This window comes from Ursus maritimus, unplaced genomic scaffold (assembly GCF_017311325.1).
Source record: "Ursus maritimus isolate PB19 unplaced genomic scaffold, ASM1731132v1 scaffold_8, whole genome shotgun sequence".
NCBI lineage: Eukaryota > Metazoa > Chordata > Mammalia > Carnivora > Ursidae > Ursus > Ursus maritimus.
In genome coordinates this window covers 18,998,692-19,017,378 of record NW_024426996.1, presented here as the reverse complement: position 1 = coordinate 19,017,378, position 18,687 = coordinate 18,998,692, and the positions used below count along the sequence as shown (strand labels likewise).

At 43.7% G+C, this 18,687-nt stretch overlaps 1 protein-coding gene across 1 annotated transcript in view; it reads left to right on the top strand.

Annotated features, from left to right (window-relative positions):
* Nucleotides 1–406: 406 nt before the first annotated feature.
* BMP3 (bone morphogenetic protein 3) overlaps nucleotides 407–18,687 on the top strand; it is a 28,290-nt gene continuing 10,009 nt past the window's right edge. The window contains exons 1-2 of the mRNA XM_008693352.2: nucleotides 407–1,199; nucleotides 16,877–17,787. Coding sequence (XP_008691574.2) covers nucleotides 875–1,199; nucleotides 16,877–17,787 — 1,236 coding nt within the window. The 5' untranslated portion in view covers nucleotides 407–874. The remainder of the gene's footprint in view (nucleotides 1,200–16,876; nucleotides 17,788–18,687) is intronic.

Below are 18,687 nucleotides of genomic sequence, written 5' to 3'. Positions count from 1 at the left end.
GTTTATTTTCCTCTGTCCTCTTAAGGCCGGGACAAACCAATATTCTTGACGGGATTTAAAAAATACCGCGTTCCTCCTACCCTTTCTTCTTAGATCTTCTCCTTTCCCCCTCCTCTCCCAACCACCCCACCCCTACTTCCTCTTCTCTCTCTCCCCCTGCTGGTTTGCTAGTTACTTCCCCCTTCCCTTCTCCCCCGGCTATAGCAGGGTCCAGGCTGCCTGCGAGGCACAGGGCGAGATTGGCTGCGGACTGTACAGATCAGCCAAAGAACCAAGTAGCCTCTCTCTCTCTCTCTCTCTCTCTCTCTCTCTCTCTCTCTCTCTCTCTCTCTCTCTCTCTCTCTCTCACACACACACACACACACACACACACACACACACACACAACTCGGACCTGCCGCACCACTCCAATCTCTGGAAAAGGCAAGCGAGCGCCCTCCGGACCGCGGCGCGCACCCGGGCTCCGGCACTGCGCCCGACGCAACGCTAGTGCCTTTCCCCAGCGCGGCCGCTTCGGCCCGGTGTTCTGGAAGATAAAGAGGGGAGGGAGAATAGAGACAGATCCTGAAAACCCCCGGGCCACACACGCCGCGACTTAAGCTCGTTCTCGGCGTACAAGTGAGGACGGCGCCTGCAGCGCCCTGCCCTGGTGAGGTCCGCGCGGCTGCCCGGGAAGAGCCCACCTGCCGGTCTGCGATCAGCCGGCGCAAAAAGTGCGGCTGGTCGGCGTCCTGCTCAGGCAGCGCCTGGCGCTCCCGGCGCCCTCGCCCCCGCTAATTCGAAGTTCAACGCTCCGCTCTGTCGCGGGCCCCTCGCGGCCTCGGAGTGTCCCCTCGCCACGCGGGGAGCGGACGCGCGGCGCCGGGAGCTCGCTATGGCTGGGGCGCGCAGGCTGCTCTATCTGTGGCTGGGCTGCTTCTGCGTGAGCCTGGCGCGGGGAGAGACACTGAAGCAGAATTTCCCGGAGCTCCACAAGGCTGTGCCAGGCGACCGCGTGGCAGGTGGTGGCTCGGGCCCCGTACTGCCCCCGCACGACAAGGTGTCGGAGCACATGCTGCGGCTCTATGACAGGTACAGAGGCGGCGGCAAGGCCGAGGCGGAACGGACACCGGGGTCCTCCGAGCGCGGCTCGCAGCCCCTGCGCCCGCAGCCCCTGCGCGAAGGCAACACGGTTCGCAGCTTTCGAGCCGGAGCAGCAGGTGAGTGCCCGAGGCGCCCCGTTTCCGCAGTGCAGCCCCAGGTTTCTCCGGGGACACCCCCCCCCTTCCTCGTCTGCCCTCCGCTCTCTAATGCTACCTGGAGACCTTCTCTCACCCTGTGCAGTTGCCCCCGAGCCCCCTCGGTCCCGCGTTTTGCCAGGAGTAATGCCAGTTTTAGAGCCCGAATTGAGAGGGAGATCTGGAGAGAAGGGGGCCGAGCAACTGACTAGGTCTGGAGGAACTGCCTGGAAAGGGGGAAGGGGCTACCCCCATGCCCAGCGGAGCCCTCCTGCGCTGGGTGTCTGGAGCACCCCAGAGGTACCTCAGGCTGATGATTCTTAAGCCAGCCAGCGGCAATTCCCTCGGACTGGGCTTTAGCCGTGTTTACCTAAAGACAGATGCCATTTTATGCCAACCCCGAGGCACCAGAGAGAAAAGTCACACTTTTCTCGCCTTTTAGACGGTCGCTTCCCCAGACCTTGCACCCCCTCTGAACTCGCCTCCTCTGTTACTGTATTTGACACTTACCATTTGATAGTCCCTTGGTGACAAACACACAAACTAAACCAGGTGGTCGGGTGTTTTGATTATTTAAAACCCATCTGGGCAAGTAGGGGTTGTACCTATTCCACGCTGGGAGGAGTTGAGGGGGGTGGCCGGCGGTGGATGTAAACACCTCTTGGAATCTGCCGATGAAAATCTGCTCATCCCATTTTTCAACACACAGATCACTTCGGACTGAAATTCATGGCTTAACAAGGTTTCTCCTGTCCCCTGTGGTGAAGCGAATAACTAATGCTAACAGCCTGCCTCCCTTGTGCTAACAGCTTGAGGGAAAGTTTCCTGGACACTGACTCAGTTTCTATGCTTTGAAGACGCATCAGGCTTTTTTGTTCACTACATTCATGATAAAGGGAAATGTAACTGCAAAGCCTGTCTTCAGTGAACCGTTGAAAAATAGCCAAGAATCTTCAAGTAAGGAGGCCTTGCCTCATGCTCTATCAATTCTGTCAGAATCACTAGAAAGAAATCTCCCAGAGCTTTGATATGTAGGACTCCTGGAAAAAGGAAAACCAAAGCATCCATCAAGGAAAGCCCTAGGCTGACACTGTAAATACACTCTAGAGCTCGTAGGCTTGATGACATTTACAATAAATGTGAATTATGCTTTCTAATGCAGAAGTCTTTAGCTAGCGTCTGAGCTGAACCAGATTTCACTTTCTTCTTAAAACCATGAGCATAATCTGTAAGGAGCTGCCCTCTGCTAAGGAAACAGAAACCTGCTCTGGGTTATCCACAGTATGCCAGCCACATGAGGAGGCTGTCCTGACAGCTGACCACACCAGTGAGAGCCCTGTTTATTTCAGTGCCACTCTGAGGGCAGGCTCAAGGAAGGAGCAGTGTGGGAGCAACAAGAACTGGAAAGAAGTTTGGTGGGCAGGGCAGGTGGCAGTAATGAAGATGCTCAGATTGCTCTTATCTTGATGGCATTTTCTTGGTGCTATTCCTAGGGAGTCGCTAAAGCACCCAAGAGACAAATAGTATTTTTTGTATCAACAAGTTTCGTTGTTAGTATGAATCACAAGGTTGGGAGGTGGAATGTGAGTTTGTTTCACTCACACCCATTGCCTAGTTGTTTGTACGTTTGCTTGGGCTGAGTGAACCATGCGTGGGAGATGGATAAGGATTTGAAGAAGGTGGGCCCCCAGTACTTTGGGGCTTCAGCTCATTCTGTGCATTATAATTTCTAGTGTCCCTTCTCAGCCTCACTGGTCTTATACCAGCAAATGATAAACTCTGATAGGGAGGCCAGCAGTTCCCTGGAAATGATGAATTGCAGCTTGAAGCCTATATACAAGGCTGTGTGCCCTGATAAGAAAAGTAATCCCTTTAGCATCCTTGAGACCGTCTTAATGACTTATTCATCAAACGTAGACACTGGTTTTTGTGGAAGCTGAAGTGTCATGTTACTGCATCGGATGGAGACTCCTGGAGAGGTGGTTCGTGTTGGAACCTTTCCAAGAGTGTTTAGTTACTAGCACACTAAAAGGACCTTATTATAAGGCAGTTCTGGCTCTAAGAAGGGCACGACTTCAGGAAGGTGCTAAGGCTTTCATGTGTGTCCCTCTCCTTTATCCATATCAGCGTTTCCATAACACCCTTTGTCTTGTGACATATGTTCCGATGTAGGTGAAAGATGCTGTCTGCTTTAATAAATCAGATATGTTTTCTAGTCCGTGGTGTTTAGGTTTCACAACATATGGGCTTCTCCATAGCCACGATGTTACAAATGTTAGTGGAGGGTCATGGGGTTGCTGTATGTATGGGGTGGCTGCTGATCCGGCAGACTTTCCGAGTGCTTATCCAGGCTGAGTTATAGCCTCAGAGCCCTATTTGCTCCTTGGAACGTACCTGATTAAAATTATTTATTGTTCTAAACCTAGAATATCTTTGGTTGAAATTTAGCTGCTGTGGTATCCCTCTGATTACTTTCTACTTAAACCATTACTTGATGGTGGGTGGCATGCATCCTAAGTACACTTTCTGCTAACCCCTTTTCTCCTCCCTCAATGCTATGCAGTTGGTGTGCCAAAACCGTACGTTTGGAACACTCATAAGTCTTTTTGTGATGTGTGAGGGTTTGCATAAAGATAGGTTTTATCTTCCCCTTTGTAAAAGGTAATTTACAGAACTATAGATGACAGAGAAATTTAGCTTTATAAACATACACCATCTTGAAGCAAGACAAGAGGCATATGAAATCAGCTTTTATTTTAATCTTAGTTTAAGTTGTCCTTGGCTACCATGTAATAAAAGAAGAGTATTTTACATGAGGTTTTCTCCTGGCCTGATCCTTTAAGATACATACTTCGTGTTCATTAGTTTCTCATCATTCCCATAGTCACTTACTCTTATTTTTCTTACTCATAAATTTTACTCCTTTAGGAAAAGTGATTAAAGCACACATATTCTTACTAGGAAAGTATCGTTATTTTGATTTACGACATATAGTGACAAAAAGATTGTATTCTGGTGAATATTTGTCGCCTTTAAAAAAAAAAGTCACACAGACTTCATAGATAAAAGAAAATTGACGTAACCGGAACCCCAGAGTGAATCTTGTCATTCAGTGAGGAAGGGAGAGTCTTTCCTATGATAACCAAAACTCTTTAAAAATAAAGGATTATCATTTGATGTGTTTCTGAAGGACAAGGCAAAAATATAAGGCTTTGAGAAAGACAGAGTTAAGGGCAGAATAAGCATTCCAATAGGATAGAATGAGCATTCCTGTCAAATACATGGGCCAGTGAGCGAACATCGTTTTTGATGGGTTTAATGGCTAGAGAATATAATGACTTTATTAAAGCATAGTTACCTTAAAATCTCTGGCACCTAGAAACTAGGCTTGAAATTAACGAGTACCCAGGTTATCTAATGTTTTCATTCAAAGGACAATCGTACATCTGGAGAAGGGGAGACTGGGTATGCAGCTGCTTTGAATTACACACATCTTTGAATACATGATAGCCCTTAATGAAGTTTTTACTGTAATAGGCAAGACAGCTTTACAATCTCTGACATTTAAAAGTCCATAATACCATGAATTCTTGATTTCCATCCTAATGGAAAAGAGAATGAGAATGAGTTACATGAAGAAATTATTTAAATCTAGCTTTTTAGTACAATTAGTCACACTCAGAGAGACCAAGGGACCATGAGGGTCAATGAAAAAAAAATCCCCTAAGTAGATAATTCATTCAGGAAATATTTATACATTAAAAATATATACATAATTAAGAATATATTAAGAAGGTTACATACATTTTATTTAAGCAGTGGAAGTTTATAAGCACTTGACTGACCCAGTTCAGATATCTCTAAAATTTAAATAGGGACATGAATGTTAAATGCTCTCTGGGGTTTTGGAGTTCTGTAAGTTTGTATTTAGAAGAGGCTTTAAGGAAAGCCAGCTCAATCCCCCTTATATGGAAGAAGAAATGGATGTTGTGATGTATTTACCAATTTTTCAAACATACTGAGCTCATCTTGAAACCTAGTATTTCTGATAGTCTAGTCATTTTCTAGGAGAAAATTTTGTAGAAAGCGGTCTTTGGAAGATATTAACAGGTGTTAGGTAAAATTGAGTCCCATGGTCAAATAAGGTTTGGAAAAAAATGATCATTTTTACTTGCTGTGGGAACTTTCAGGGCCTTTAAATGCTAGTGGGTCCCCTGAAGAGTGGATCATTTTCTCCCTGAGAGAGCATTTTAGAGAAATGTGGTTCTAAGATATCTAGTTGGGAAACCACTGGTTCGAAGCCTTCCTAATTTCTCAGAAAAGGAAGATATATAAAATTGAAATAAATATCACAACTGAAAACTGTCTCATTTCTCATTTCCCAGCAGTACCTATCTCAGGATGTTTACTTACATTGTTACTGTGTGGACTTGGGTCCAATTGGCACTGTACCACCTTCCTGCTTCCATGTTTTAAACTCCTCTGGCTGTAATTGTAGAGTCTTTCTGTCATTAAATTTCCATTTCTCCTGTGTCTTTATGAATTCTCCGTCACTGTTTTCTTTTTCTTTTTTTTTTTTAAGATTTTTTATTTATTTATTTGACAGAGATAGAGACAGCCAGTGAGAGAGGGAACACAAGCAGGAGGAGTGGGAGAGGAAGAAGCAGGCTCATAGCAGAGGAGCCTGATGTGGGGCTCGATCCCGTAACGCCGGGATCATGCCCTGAGCCGAAGGCAGACACTTAACCGCTGTGCCACCCAGGCGCCCCGTCCGTCACTGTTTTCTACCATAGGGTTAATATTCATTATTTCATAGCTAGTATTATGCTTTTAAAAGAAAGGCTGCCTTTTTGTGGAGAAATTCACTAGAGCTCATACACATCCCTTTGTTTTATCACCATTAGCATCTTGATTAAAGACACACTCAACACACCTATCAACTGTCTTCTATAATCACCAATGTTTGTTGTATTTCTTCGACATAATAAAAATCGTGCCTATCAAAAAGACTAGTCGAAATTATTGAGCAACCTTGCATATACTTTCTATATGCTACTCAGGATTTTTTTTTTCTACAACATCAGAACTTTTCTCCCCACATTTGGATGGTTTTCCCATCTATTCAATTTGTATATCCTAGTAATCCGTATCTTAATAACTTGATTTTGGTGGGAGTAGTGGAAATAAGTTTGGCATCATCACAAATAGTCTCAGCTTGAACTTTCCTATGCCAAGTTTCAATTCAGAGTGCATTGTTACGATTATGTTACGAACCCACGAACACAGAATTATGTAATGGAAACACTGACATAGTATTAATCAAGTGACACAAGTATACGGGGATAATATCTCCTTTGGACAGTAGTAAATGAGACAGTGTAACTGAAGAGCACTCATCTATGGAATATATTTAGAAATGGATAAAGTTGCTTGTCTATTCACATGCTAATAATGGCTGTGTCCCAGCTATTGGTACCTAAAGGAGTACTTTCGGTAATAGATTTTTCAGGAATGGTATGTTTAAAGGCATAGAGGTCTCTATTCATTTAAAACATCTATGTACGTAAGTCATAGACCCCATTGAGCATGGTGTGTTTACTGACTCCTTCAATGATGGACCTACCTTTACGACCATCATTTCTTGGCAATAGAACCACAGTAAATGCAGTGCCTAGATTTTCTCTGGGCACGCTATGAATAAAATTTGTGCACAAACTGATGCTACTGTATTACCATCGTCAGTAAGTACTTCGTACTTTACTGAGTGAATTCTAGTAAATATTCCTTTTATAAAATAAATGCATCTGATAGTTGTAGACATACAAGCTCCTTTGTCTCATCCTCTGATTTTACGCTTAAAACAACTGAGACCCAGCATGATCTTATTTGCTTTTTCATCAAAGAGTATTTTAAAATTAAAATTGTGCATGGAATCAAGCTAAAGACTATTTGAATTAAGTGTAACTGCTACGCTTAGGCATGGGTAAAGGAAAATGGTTTTGAAGTAAAGAAGAGATTCCTGGTATTTTAATTTTTCTATTACCTGAGGCTGAGTTAAGAAATCTAATGGCTAATCTTGGCTGAATTGCTAATTAATAAAGACACCTACTATTGTTAGGCTCAATTTCTTCATCTGTCAAATGATTAAGTCATACCTACTGTGCCGGTCTCACAGAAAGATGGTAAAACTCAACTGAGATAATGCATGTGAAAATTCATGAAACGGTTAGAAGCTCTATATAAATGAGATATTCTTAATATCTTAAAAGGTATCTCTCTCTGGGGCGCCTGGGTGGCACAGTGGTTAAGCGTCTGCCTTCGGCTCAGGGCGTGATCCCAGCGTTATGGGATCGAGCCCCACGTCAGGCTCCTCAGCTATGAGCCTTCTTCTTCCTCTCCCACTCCCCCTGCTTGTGTTCCCTCTCTCGCTGGCTGTCTCTGTCTCTTTCAAATAAATAAATAAATAAAAATCTTTAAAACAAAAGGTATCTCTCTCTAGGGGCACCTGGGTGGCTTAGTCCTTAAGCGTCTGCTTTCGGCTCAGGGCGTGATCCCGGCGTTATGGGATCGAGCCCCACATCAGGCTCCTCTGCTATGAACCTGCTTCTTCCTCTCCCACTCCCCCTGCTTGTGTTCCCTGTCTCGCTGGCTCTCTCTGTCTCTGTCAACTAAATAAATAAAATCTTTTTTAAAAAAAGGTATCTCTCTCTAGCTTCCCACAAGCCTTAACCATAGCTAAACTGTTGATCACGTGCAATTGTTTGTAACACAAAGGATACTGCTTCAGCAGCAATGTAACTATAAGGAGGTGATAGTCCCCTTATAATACAATCTATGATATTCCAAACCCACATTCAAGAAGTTACTATTTCTGGCCTGACCTTGGTGGCTGAGTGGAGCAGAGTTGCACCTTTTTACAGCGATTTCTTGAGGTGAATTGTTCTAAGGTATGATCTCTGGGTTAGCAGAATCAGCTCACGAGGGAACTTGTTGGGGATTCTCCAGCCCACCCAAGACCCTCTGAATTAAACTCTGGGGGCGGGATGCAGAAACCTCTGTGTTAACAAGCCATCAAGGGGATTCTGACGCATGTTTGAGACACACTTGTCAAGCTCATGTCCCTCAAGTTTTGAGGATCTTATAACCAGCGTCCGAAATCTAGGACTGATTAGTGTGTAAATCCTGGTCTCGTCTGGTACTTTTCTTGGGCCTTTTCACGGACAGGTGGTTTATTACCTTATATATAATGGTAAGCCGCTCTCACTGTAGAAGGTATATCACCGTCTTTGCGGCAGTTTTTTCTCTGCAGTGGACTTCAAAGGAAGTTAATAAAGCCTTCTTACTCTTCTTTCATAGCTGCAGAGAGTTTGGGGCGTAGCAGATTTGGTAGAAGGAGGTTATGGGACAGGGATCTATAAAGCACGACCCCGAAGCGCAGAGAGCGTATCTCATTTCGTTCTTGTGTTCCGAGGACCTGGCGTAGTTCGCCACGTAGCAGGCACTCAGTGAATATTTCAGTTGAGCTGAATTCGATGTCCAGGGGACAAGATAAGAAGAGATAGTAGAAAAGCTATCAGCCAGCCAAAGGATCCTTTAAAAATAAACTTGCCACGAATGAAGTTCCCGGAGGCGTTTTATCATGTGTATATCAGATCGCAGCGCTAGGCTGCTCTCTATACAACTGCTCCAATATTGCTTCTCTTCTGCTGAACTGAAAGGAAAAGCCATTTGTACCTCTACCCAAGAAGGGCTTCTGCTGACTTTGGAAAGTTGAAACAACTTGAAAGTATTTTCACTTTGGTGTTAAGTAGGAAACATTTTTGAATCTGGTAAGTTTACACAGTTGTGCATTCAACAAATTTGACAGATATTTTTTTCAGGGTATAAATACTCCGGACTGTGCAAAGTATGAGGAGTTCGAAGATTTATTGGGACATGGGTCTGCCCTCCGAGAGCTCACAGTCTAGGAATGCCCTCAGGTGGAGGCTAAGAGTAGATAAACTGATTAATGGACATGTTGTTATTCTAGAAAAACATACATTATATCATCCTTGGCCACGTTTTACTTTGGACATAGAGAATGGTTGTCTTGAAATCCCATAAAACCCAGTTGTTTGACTGGCACTCTGCAAGAAAAACAAAATTCTGTGACTTTGTGTTCTATTTGGAAAGTCTCTATCTTGCCTTGCCTGAGAGCTCAAGGTGGCCGAGAGACACTGCCTTCTGGACTCAGTAATCTGCAAGCGTTCAGCCCGTGACGGGGGCGGGGGGGGGGGGGGGGGGGGGTGTTTGGAGAAAGAAGTAGGAAAAAAAAAATTTGTCCTGAGTTACATATTTTCTGTATGACTAAAATGTTTTCCCTGCTTTCTGGGGATTTAACTAATCATCAAGATTTCATTTAGTCTATTTGTTTTAAAATCAGACTTTACATAGAAAGCTTTCCATTGTGTGTTCTAATTCCCTTTGAAAACATTCTGTGTGGGCCAGCACGAAGGTAAACTTCCACTTACCACTCCCTGGGCACCGCCTCAGCGGCTCCGTGCGGGGAGCTGAACCCTTGCGATGGCACGGCCGGTCCTAAGTTAGAGTTTCCTCACTGCGTCCTTGGTTTGGCTAGGCTCAGGTGCTTTGTTTTCAGTTGAAAACAGAAATAAATCTTCTGCCTTTATCTATGAATCCAACTCCGAAAAAAGTCTATACAGTTAATAGAAGAGCTGGGCTCCTCTCCAAAATCAATGTTAACTCGCTCGGCCCCAGTTTTGCATTTCTACTGTGAATAGGTTGGACTCAGTCTGTTTATTCATGAAAGAAGCATTTACTGAGCAGGGTGCTAGAATGAAGCCCTGCTTGGGGCTGAAGCGTCCGATATAGTTACTGCAAGATCTTCCTTTAAGACGTTTATGGTCTTAGGAAGAAGCAATAATATGATGAGAATCATATTTGAGGCAGAGCTCCAACCGAAGGAGTGTGTTGTCATGACAAGTGTGCCTGGGGGGCGGGGGGGAGTGCCTCCACTTTGCCTTTAAAAAGCAAGTCTGATTATCAAGGAGAGCAGGGATGAAGACATTGCAGGGAGGAGCCACATCCTGACAGGTGTGCAAAGAGGAGTGTAGCTTGAAACTCACCTGATGTCTGAAGCTTCTTTAAATTCACGGATCTTTTGACTCTATTTTGAAAACTCAAAATAAGATGATAATGCCAAAGGCCAATCCTAACTAGACTGCAGTTGATGTATTCTCAGCAAGGAAAATCCAAGCTCCTGGTAATGCCAGCAAACAGTAAGAAAACAGCTCCACCTATTGGTAGTTACATTTTGGCATCAAAACCTTTCCTGAGGAAGAGCTGAAAATGCAGCCTGGGGTCCTTCCTTGCAAGGGATCTGAGAGGTTACCTAGTGCATCTCTCCTACCCTCCATACCGTAAAAACAGCCTCCTGTAATAGTCTTGAATTAGGACTATCTTATGTTTGCCCAGTCCCCCAGACGGGTCTCACTGTCATACCAGACACTTAGAAAGTCATTCCTTACGCAGACCAGTCTGGATTCTGCCTCTGCTCTCAACGATCACTTTTAGACCTCAGCCTCATCTCTGACCCTGAAAAGAAAAACCCTTTGATCCTTCTGCAGCCCCTAAAGTATTTGTCAACAATTTTCATGTCATCGGTAAACCATATTTTTTCTTCCTTCAATCCCTGTGTTCTCTATTTACTCAATTCAAACTTGAAAGATGTAGTTTCCAGACCCTTCCACATGTTGGTTACTGTCTCCTGTATCAATGAACTGGTTAAAATGAGGGCACCCAGAATTGAAGCTTGCAGCTCTAGTGTAATTCTGGTTAATGTCTCCTAGTACCTGAACGCTACAAACAGCCTGAAAATGCATAAGCGATTGCTTTTTAACCTGATAAAACCCACCATTGTTTTTTATCTTATTATTACGTCAGTTTGTTCTTATTAATTGGAAGGTGTACCTCAGGTTTCTAATTCAATAATTCCAAATGGGTAAGTATCAGAATATTTCAGAAGAAAAGGTGAGCACTATAGCATTTGTCGTGCACTGGTATTGGAACATATACACCTGTGTCTGGAGATAAAACTGTACTAGTCCTGGAGAAGAGAGAGAAGCTACTGCAACACCCCTGTTCTTACCTATGTGAAGACTCTCATTTGGAAAGTTAAGTTAATTTTAAAAATCTATCAAATAAAAAGCATGAGAGTAATTGAATAGGTATTATCACTTATTTCCACTTGCAGGGAGGTATCGATCTCCTTATTTAGTCCTTTATACTCAACTGCTCAACTGCACGCAGCTCTCTTATTCCTGTTTTCATCCATTGTAAATACTCACTAAATATTTGTTAAGTCCTTTGGAGGGAAAGAGCACTAACTTGCACAGAAATTAAGTATTTTAAGGTAAAAGAAGGCAAAAATACAACACTGGGTTAGAGAAGTCAAGAAATGCTTTTGTGAAATGGTTGAGACTTCTGGCTTATTGTTAAAGTGGAAGAGGAGGTCATCTAGAACAGCCGGGATAATGGGCCCCCTGGCCTGGGGAGAAATGGCAAAACGTCAAGTGCTGAGTGAGACCTAGAGTTAGGAGCTAAATGTGAGTTGGCCATTCCTTTTCTGAATTCAGGCGGCTTAGATGTCTGTTAGGATTAGATTAATTTAAGACATTTTAATAAATTTATCTTTAAACTACTGGAAATATTGTTATGCAAAAGCCCCCCCATACGCAGCATTGCATACTGCCAGAATGGGGTCCTTCCATTTCCCCACCCCCAACATCCCTTTTTCCCTTCATTCTTAAGGTCTGGCTCAAAGGTTAACTCTTCCCTGTGTATCCTTCCTCTGACTCGGGCAGAGTTCAACGCTCCCTTTGGTACTGTTCCAAGAACACAGTTAACACCTTTGACAGCAAGTAGCATCGTCGTGGCCTAGCTACCTGCATATTGCTTCTCGGTCCCCACCCCACACAGCGTGGACCTCAGTGGGCGTTTGGGCCGCCCTGAGACCCAGTCCAGGGGCCAGCCCCTAAGAGGTGTTCAACTCATAGTTGCTAAAGTGGAACATTTGTTTTGCTTTGGTTCTGGTTCTTTGTTGGCTGTAGTGGATGTGTTTGTGCACTACCCAAGTAACACAGCTGAAGCTATGTATAGAACCGCTCTGCCATCCGGCGCCAGGGCTAACCTCCCCATTTAACCCTCAACGCTGTCGTAGAGCGATTTGTTGATCTCAGACTTCGGACTGCGGACTGCACCGATTAGCCACAGCTGGAGGGAAAATTAAAAAGCAATCACCAAAATTATCTTTATCAAATGTTCTTGGTAAAGGCAAGTCTGTTGCATTCCAAGAAGGAACTCTCTTGCCCAACTTAACTTTTTGGTTTGAGTATTCGTGTTTAGCACAATCCTAATCCTTCTCTGCACTTGGAAAAAAAATAAATGCCTCTTTTCTTTCCTTTTGGACTATATGCCTACAAAAGTGGTGGTTATCCTAGACTACCACTGTCCAGTAGAAATGTAATTTGAGCCACAAACGTGAGCCACATATGTAATTTAAAATTTTTTGTGGCCACATTTAAAAATACAAAAAGCAATAAGTGAAATTAATTTTAATCATATATTATTATCCTGAAAATGTTCTGCACCCAATTCTGATGTGGGTGAAGTGGGTCAGAAGTTCCCCACACCAACAAGCAATTGTCAGACACCAGCTGGGCATCTGAGACGTCAACTCAGTCTCCCTGGAGATAGCGTCAGATTCCACAGGCAGAGGGCTCAGTCCCACAAGACCACTTCAGATGCCAATCCCCGGCTGTCACCTGGAGGGTAGCTACAGATTGGAGGTTCCCATGAACCCCCTCCTTGCGTTTCGATTAATTTGCTAGAGTAGCTCACAGAACTCAGGAAGCCCGTCTGCTTACTAGACTACTAGTTTATTATAAAAGGATATAACTCAGAAACAGCCAGATGGAAGAGATGTGTAGGGCAAGGTGTGGGGCAAGGGTGTGGAGAGTCCATGGCCTCCCCAGGTGTGTTGCTTTCCCCAAATATTCATGTATTCACCAACCTGGAAGCACTCTGAACCCTATTCTTTTGGGGTTCATATTAGAGGCATGATGGATTAAATCATTAGTGATGGCTTCAATCTCCTGCCCCTCTTTCCGCCCCCATCAGGGATGGGGCTAAAAGTTCCAACCCTCTAGTCAGTGGGTTGGTTCCCCTGGCAACCAACCCCTTTCCCCATTGGTCCTCTAAATTCACCTTGTTAACATAACAAAAGGCACCTGTATGGATCTCTTAGGAAATACCAGGGGTTTTAGGAGCTCTCTGCCAGACATAGGACAAAGACCAAATGTCTATATTTATTATAAAATCACACTATCATAGTATTTAACCCAAGACATCCAAATACTATCATTTTAGCGTGCAATCAATGTAAAGTTCTGTTCATGTGATATTTTACATTCTTTTCTGTACTAAGTCTCTGAAAGCCAGACTGTATTTTACACTTAACAGCACATTTCAGTTCAGTCTTAAGCGGCCGATCATTTTGGACAGTGCAGTGTTCGTTAGCTAACGTTCCCTGAGCTTTCTCTGTGTGCAGTGTGCTTTACCTGCATTCTGTCAATTAATTCTCACACCCCTGCGGTTGATACTCTTGGGCTCTTTCGACACAGGAGCAAAGGGACTTAGAGAGCTTGGGTTATCTGCCCAAGGACAGCTAGTGGGTGTGGTGGAGCTGGGCCTGGCCCACAGGCTGCGACTTCAAAATAGTGTACTGAGCTCAAATGAAAGCCATCACGAGAGGCCGCATGGCAGATTCTGAAGCATTTACAAAAGGATATTGAAGATTAGACACAGGGGTGGAGGCTATTTAACAGCAGGTCACAAGGTGTCTGGAAACATGTTTGAAAGAAAGAAGGAAACTTTTTTTTTTTTTTTAGGAGGAGGAGGAGGAGGAAACATTTTGAAACAAAAATGTTGGGGGAAGGAGCACTATTACTTTACCCATTAGGACACTACCACCCAGATCCCTTGTAGTTCATGTTTTTCCCTGCCAGGATGTCTGTTTGGCAACCACTCGCTTGCCACATACTTAGAACAGAGACTTCCCTTCCCTCCATCTTAAACTTCCATCTGCTACAAGAAGTTTGGGTAAAAGTATATGCTATGGTGACTGGTATGAATTAAGGCTCGGGTCTCTGAACAACCCTGATGCCACGGCTTTGTTATAAAGGTCTGTAAAATATTATCCCGGTGTCATGGATTATACAAATGCACACAAATGGCAGTTTCCTCCTTTTCCTTCACATAGTGTTAAAAATGAGTAAAATATGTTTCCCATTGCACTTCCCTTGTGCTTGGGGACTCAATGAACTCATTTTAAGTTTCCACGTCTTTATAACAATGTTTTGTTTTTACTGAAATATGTTTTTGATCAAGAACATAATTTCACGATTGCGTGTATGTTTCTGAAACCAATATGTATATGAAACAAGTGCATGGAGGAGGGCTCGGGCTCTGGTGACGGATCCCAGGACTGGGCATTCTTGAGTCTAACCTCAGCCTTACCACTAACTTGGTAGATGATCTTAAGAGAAGGAACCAAGCTCTGCCCTTACTAATCAATCTCTTGTTCTGTTTGTTCCGTTGCTCTCTCTCATTTTTGAAGAATTGAAACACAATTGACCCATTTCAATAATTTCATCCAACCACATGGAAGAAATTCAACTCTTAAGTTCTTGGATGTCGTAAACTCTGGGCAAGCTCTACAACGACATTAATTCTTTAGGATAATTTGAAGGTGCGGCTCATCATTTCACATAAACCTACCTGAATATTGAGCTATATGGTCTTGCTTACCTGTCCTCATCCTGCATCGTAAACTTTGTGAGGCAGGTAGAAGAAGATATAATCCCGTAATACTGTCAGTGCTAGCACTAATAACAATGATAATTTATATTTAAGAACCACTTGCTGGGCGCCTTGTGAACTGCTTTACACACATCTCATTTAATTCTGATGGCAGGAGAGGTAGGTATGGTCTCCACGTTATGAATGAGAACACTAGCTTGCCCAAAGTGGCTGAGCCAGGGCTTGAATCAAGGTGAGTCTAATCCCGCCGAGGCTTGTAACTGGTAGGCTAGCCACTGCCACGGATAAGAAGCTATTACAATCCTGTGCCAAATTTATAAGATTGGTTCTTGGTAGTCTTATAATGAAAAGCCAGAACTCTCAGCTCTCACACCAGTAAGTTTACTGCTGTGTTACAACTTCTACACATCCGTAGTGCTTCAGTAAAGGAAAAAGCAAATTAGTAAACATGGCTGATCCTTGCTTTACTCTTTCTCTAGCTTTTAAAATTACTCCTGTAATCTTTTTTGTTTGTTTGTCTGATTGAGGTGAAATTTACATAACATAAAATTAACTATTTTTAGGTGGACAATTCCGCAGCATTTGGTACATTCACAGTGTTGTACAACCAACAAGTCTACCTAATTCCAAAATATTTCTATCATTCCAGAATAACGCCTCCTACCCAATGAGAGGTTTCTCCCTATTCTGCTTGCCCCATCCCCTGGAAAACATCACTCTGCGATCTGTCTCTATGGATTTACGTGCTCTGAATATTTCATGTGAATGGATTCATACAATCTGTGGGCTTTTGTATCTGCCTTCTTTCATTTAACATAATGTTGTCAAGGTTCCTCCACATGGTAGCATGGATCAGTTCTTCATTACTTCTTATGGCTCAATAATATGCCACCGCATGGATAGAGCACTATTGTTTAGCCATTCATTCGCCGATGGGCTTTTATGCTGTCTGCACCTTTGGCTATTGTGAATAGTGTAATTACAAATCTGCATATGCGTGTACTTGGTTGCATATCTGTTTTCCATTCTTTGGGCTACAGAGGAGGAGAATTGTGGGGTCACATAATATTTCTGTGTTTAACTTTTGGAGGACCTGCCAAACATTTCCACATCAGCTGAAGCATTTTACGTTCCAGCCGGCAGTGTGAACGTGTTCCAGTTTCTCCACCTCCTTGCTAACACTTCGTTTGTTTTTTATTACTATAGCCAGGCTAGTGTATGTCAGATGGTACCACAGTGTGGTTTCCCGGATTTACATTTCCCTGATGGTTATTAATGTTGAGCATCTCTTCATGTGCATGTTGGCCCTTTATATATCTTCTGTAAGGAAGGGTCTATTTGGTGCTTTTGCCCATTTTTTGATTGATTTCTTTGACCTTCTGATGTTGAGTTAAGAGTTAGTCGTATGTTTTGGATACCGCATTTTATCAGGCATAGGATTTGAAAATATTTTCTTTATCCTGTAAGTTGTACAGACTTTCTTGATTATGCCCTTTGATGCACAAAAGTTTTTTGTTTACGATGAAGTCCAGCTTTTTCATCTTCTCAATTTCTTTCTTTCTTTCTTTTTTCTGCTCATATTTTGGGGCATCATTATTTAAGAATCCGTCACCAAATCTAAAGCCATGAAGATTTTACATGTATGTTTTCTTCTAAGAATTTAAAGGCTCTAGCTCCTATATTAGGGTCATTAATTCATTTTGAGTTACTTTTTTGTATGTGGTGTCAAGTAGGAGTCCTCTTTATTCCTGTTAATTCTTTTTTTTTTTTTTCCTTCCTAGGAACCCTTAGAAGCAAGGGACTGCACATTTTTAACCTGACTTCTCTCACCAAGTCTGAAAACATTTTATCTGCCACACTGTATTTCTATGTTGGCGAGCTAATAAACAGCAGCCTGAGTTGTCCAGTGTCCCGAGGATGCCCACATCATGCTCAGAGAAAACACATGCAGATTGAGCTCTCTGCATGGATCCTTAAATCTGACAGAAACCAAAGTCAACTCCTGGGTCATCTTTCAGTAGACATAGCCAAATCTCACCGAGACTTTGGGTCCTGGCTATCAAAAGACATCACTCAACTGCTGAAGAAGGCCAAGGAAAATGAGGAGTTCCTCATAGGATTTAACATTACCTCCAAAGGACACCAGCTGCCGAAGGAAACGTTACCCTTCCCCGAGCCTTATATCTTGGTGTACGCCAATGATGCTGCCATTTCTGAGCCGGAGAGCGTGGTATCGAGCTTACAAGGACACCGGAATTTCCCCACCGGAGCTGTGCCAAAACTGGACAGCCATATCAGGGCCGCCCTCTCTATCGAACGGAGGAAGAAGCGCTCCGCTGGGGTCCTGCTGCCTCTGCAGAACAATGAGCTTCCTGGGGCAGAATATCAGTATAGGGAGGAGGGGGTCTGGGAGGAGAGAAAGCCTTACAAGACCCTTCAGACTCAGGCCCCTGAGAAGACTAAAAACAAGAAGAAACAGAGAAAGGGACCTCACCAGAAGAGCCAGACGCTCCAGTTTGATGAACAGACCCTGAAGAAGGCCAGAAGAAAGCAGTGGATTGAGCCTCGGAATTGTGCCAGGCGGTATCTTAAAGTGGACTTTGCGGACATTGGCTGGAGTGAATGGATTATCTCCCCCAAGTCCTTTGATGCCTATTACTGCTCCGGAGCATGCCAGTTCCCCATGCCAAAGGTAGCCCTTGCTCTCTGTCCTACCCTTCCTACCCTTCTGTAGAGTAGAGCGACACACTGAGTGTGTGGTTTCATTTACAAAATCCATCTGGACACTGATTTATGGCATTCTAACATGTACTAGGCAATCATGCTTATGCTTGGTTTTTCTTTAATCGTCGGTAACATAATACGACGTCAGTGTTGGTATGAGAAGGAGACGAGGAGAAATGTGCGTGTGAAATACGTTGTTTGTGTTGCTTCCGAACACAGTGCGTATTTAGCGACGTGGTCTGCTGTGCGATGTGTGAATGTGCGCCCGCGCACAGTCAGCAGGCCCCCAACGACAGAAGGCTGATCTTGGAGGGGATAGTCAGAGAACGACCAGATGTCAGGGGGAAAGGGAGGCGGAAGGACTAACGGGCTTGATGCCCGTGCAGAATATTTTTTGACGAATAGTCTCTCATGAGATGAACTGGCCCCACCAGGGTCAGGATCAGTGTTGGGCCAGGTAAACTCGCCCCATGAAATCCACCGGATGCTCATTTCATTTGCTTCCCTAATAAACTTCAAAAAAGGAAGGCAAAATAGGATACGTTGGCTCTGTAAGTTTCTTCCAACACTTAATCCAACCAGAGTTTACCTGTGTCTCTTCCAAAATCAACAGAGGCTGTACTTTCTCATATCAGTACCCGGTGTCCTCAGGAATATGCTCTCGGAGGCTTCCCCAATCCCACCTCTGCCTTGCACAGCAAATCCAAGCGACTCTTCTCTTTGAATTTAAAGTTAGTAAAATAGAGTGGTGCCCTCTAGCCTTCAGTGAAGCTTATCGCTGAAATTCTATTCTTAGCTTATGACAGTTTGAATCTCGGACATACAATGAAATGGGGCTATAGGAATAGAATTCGGAGAAAGAATAGAG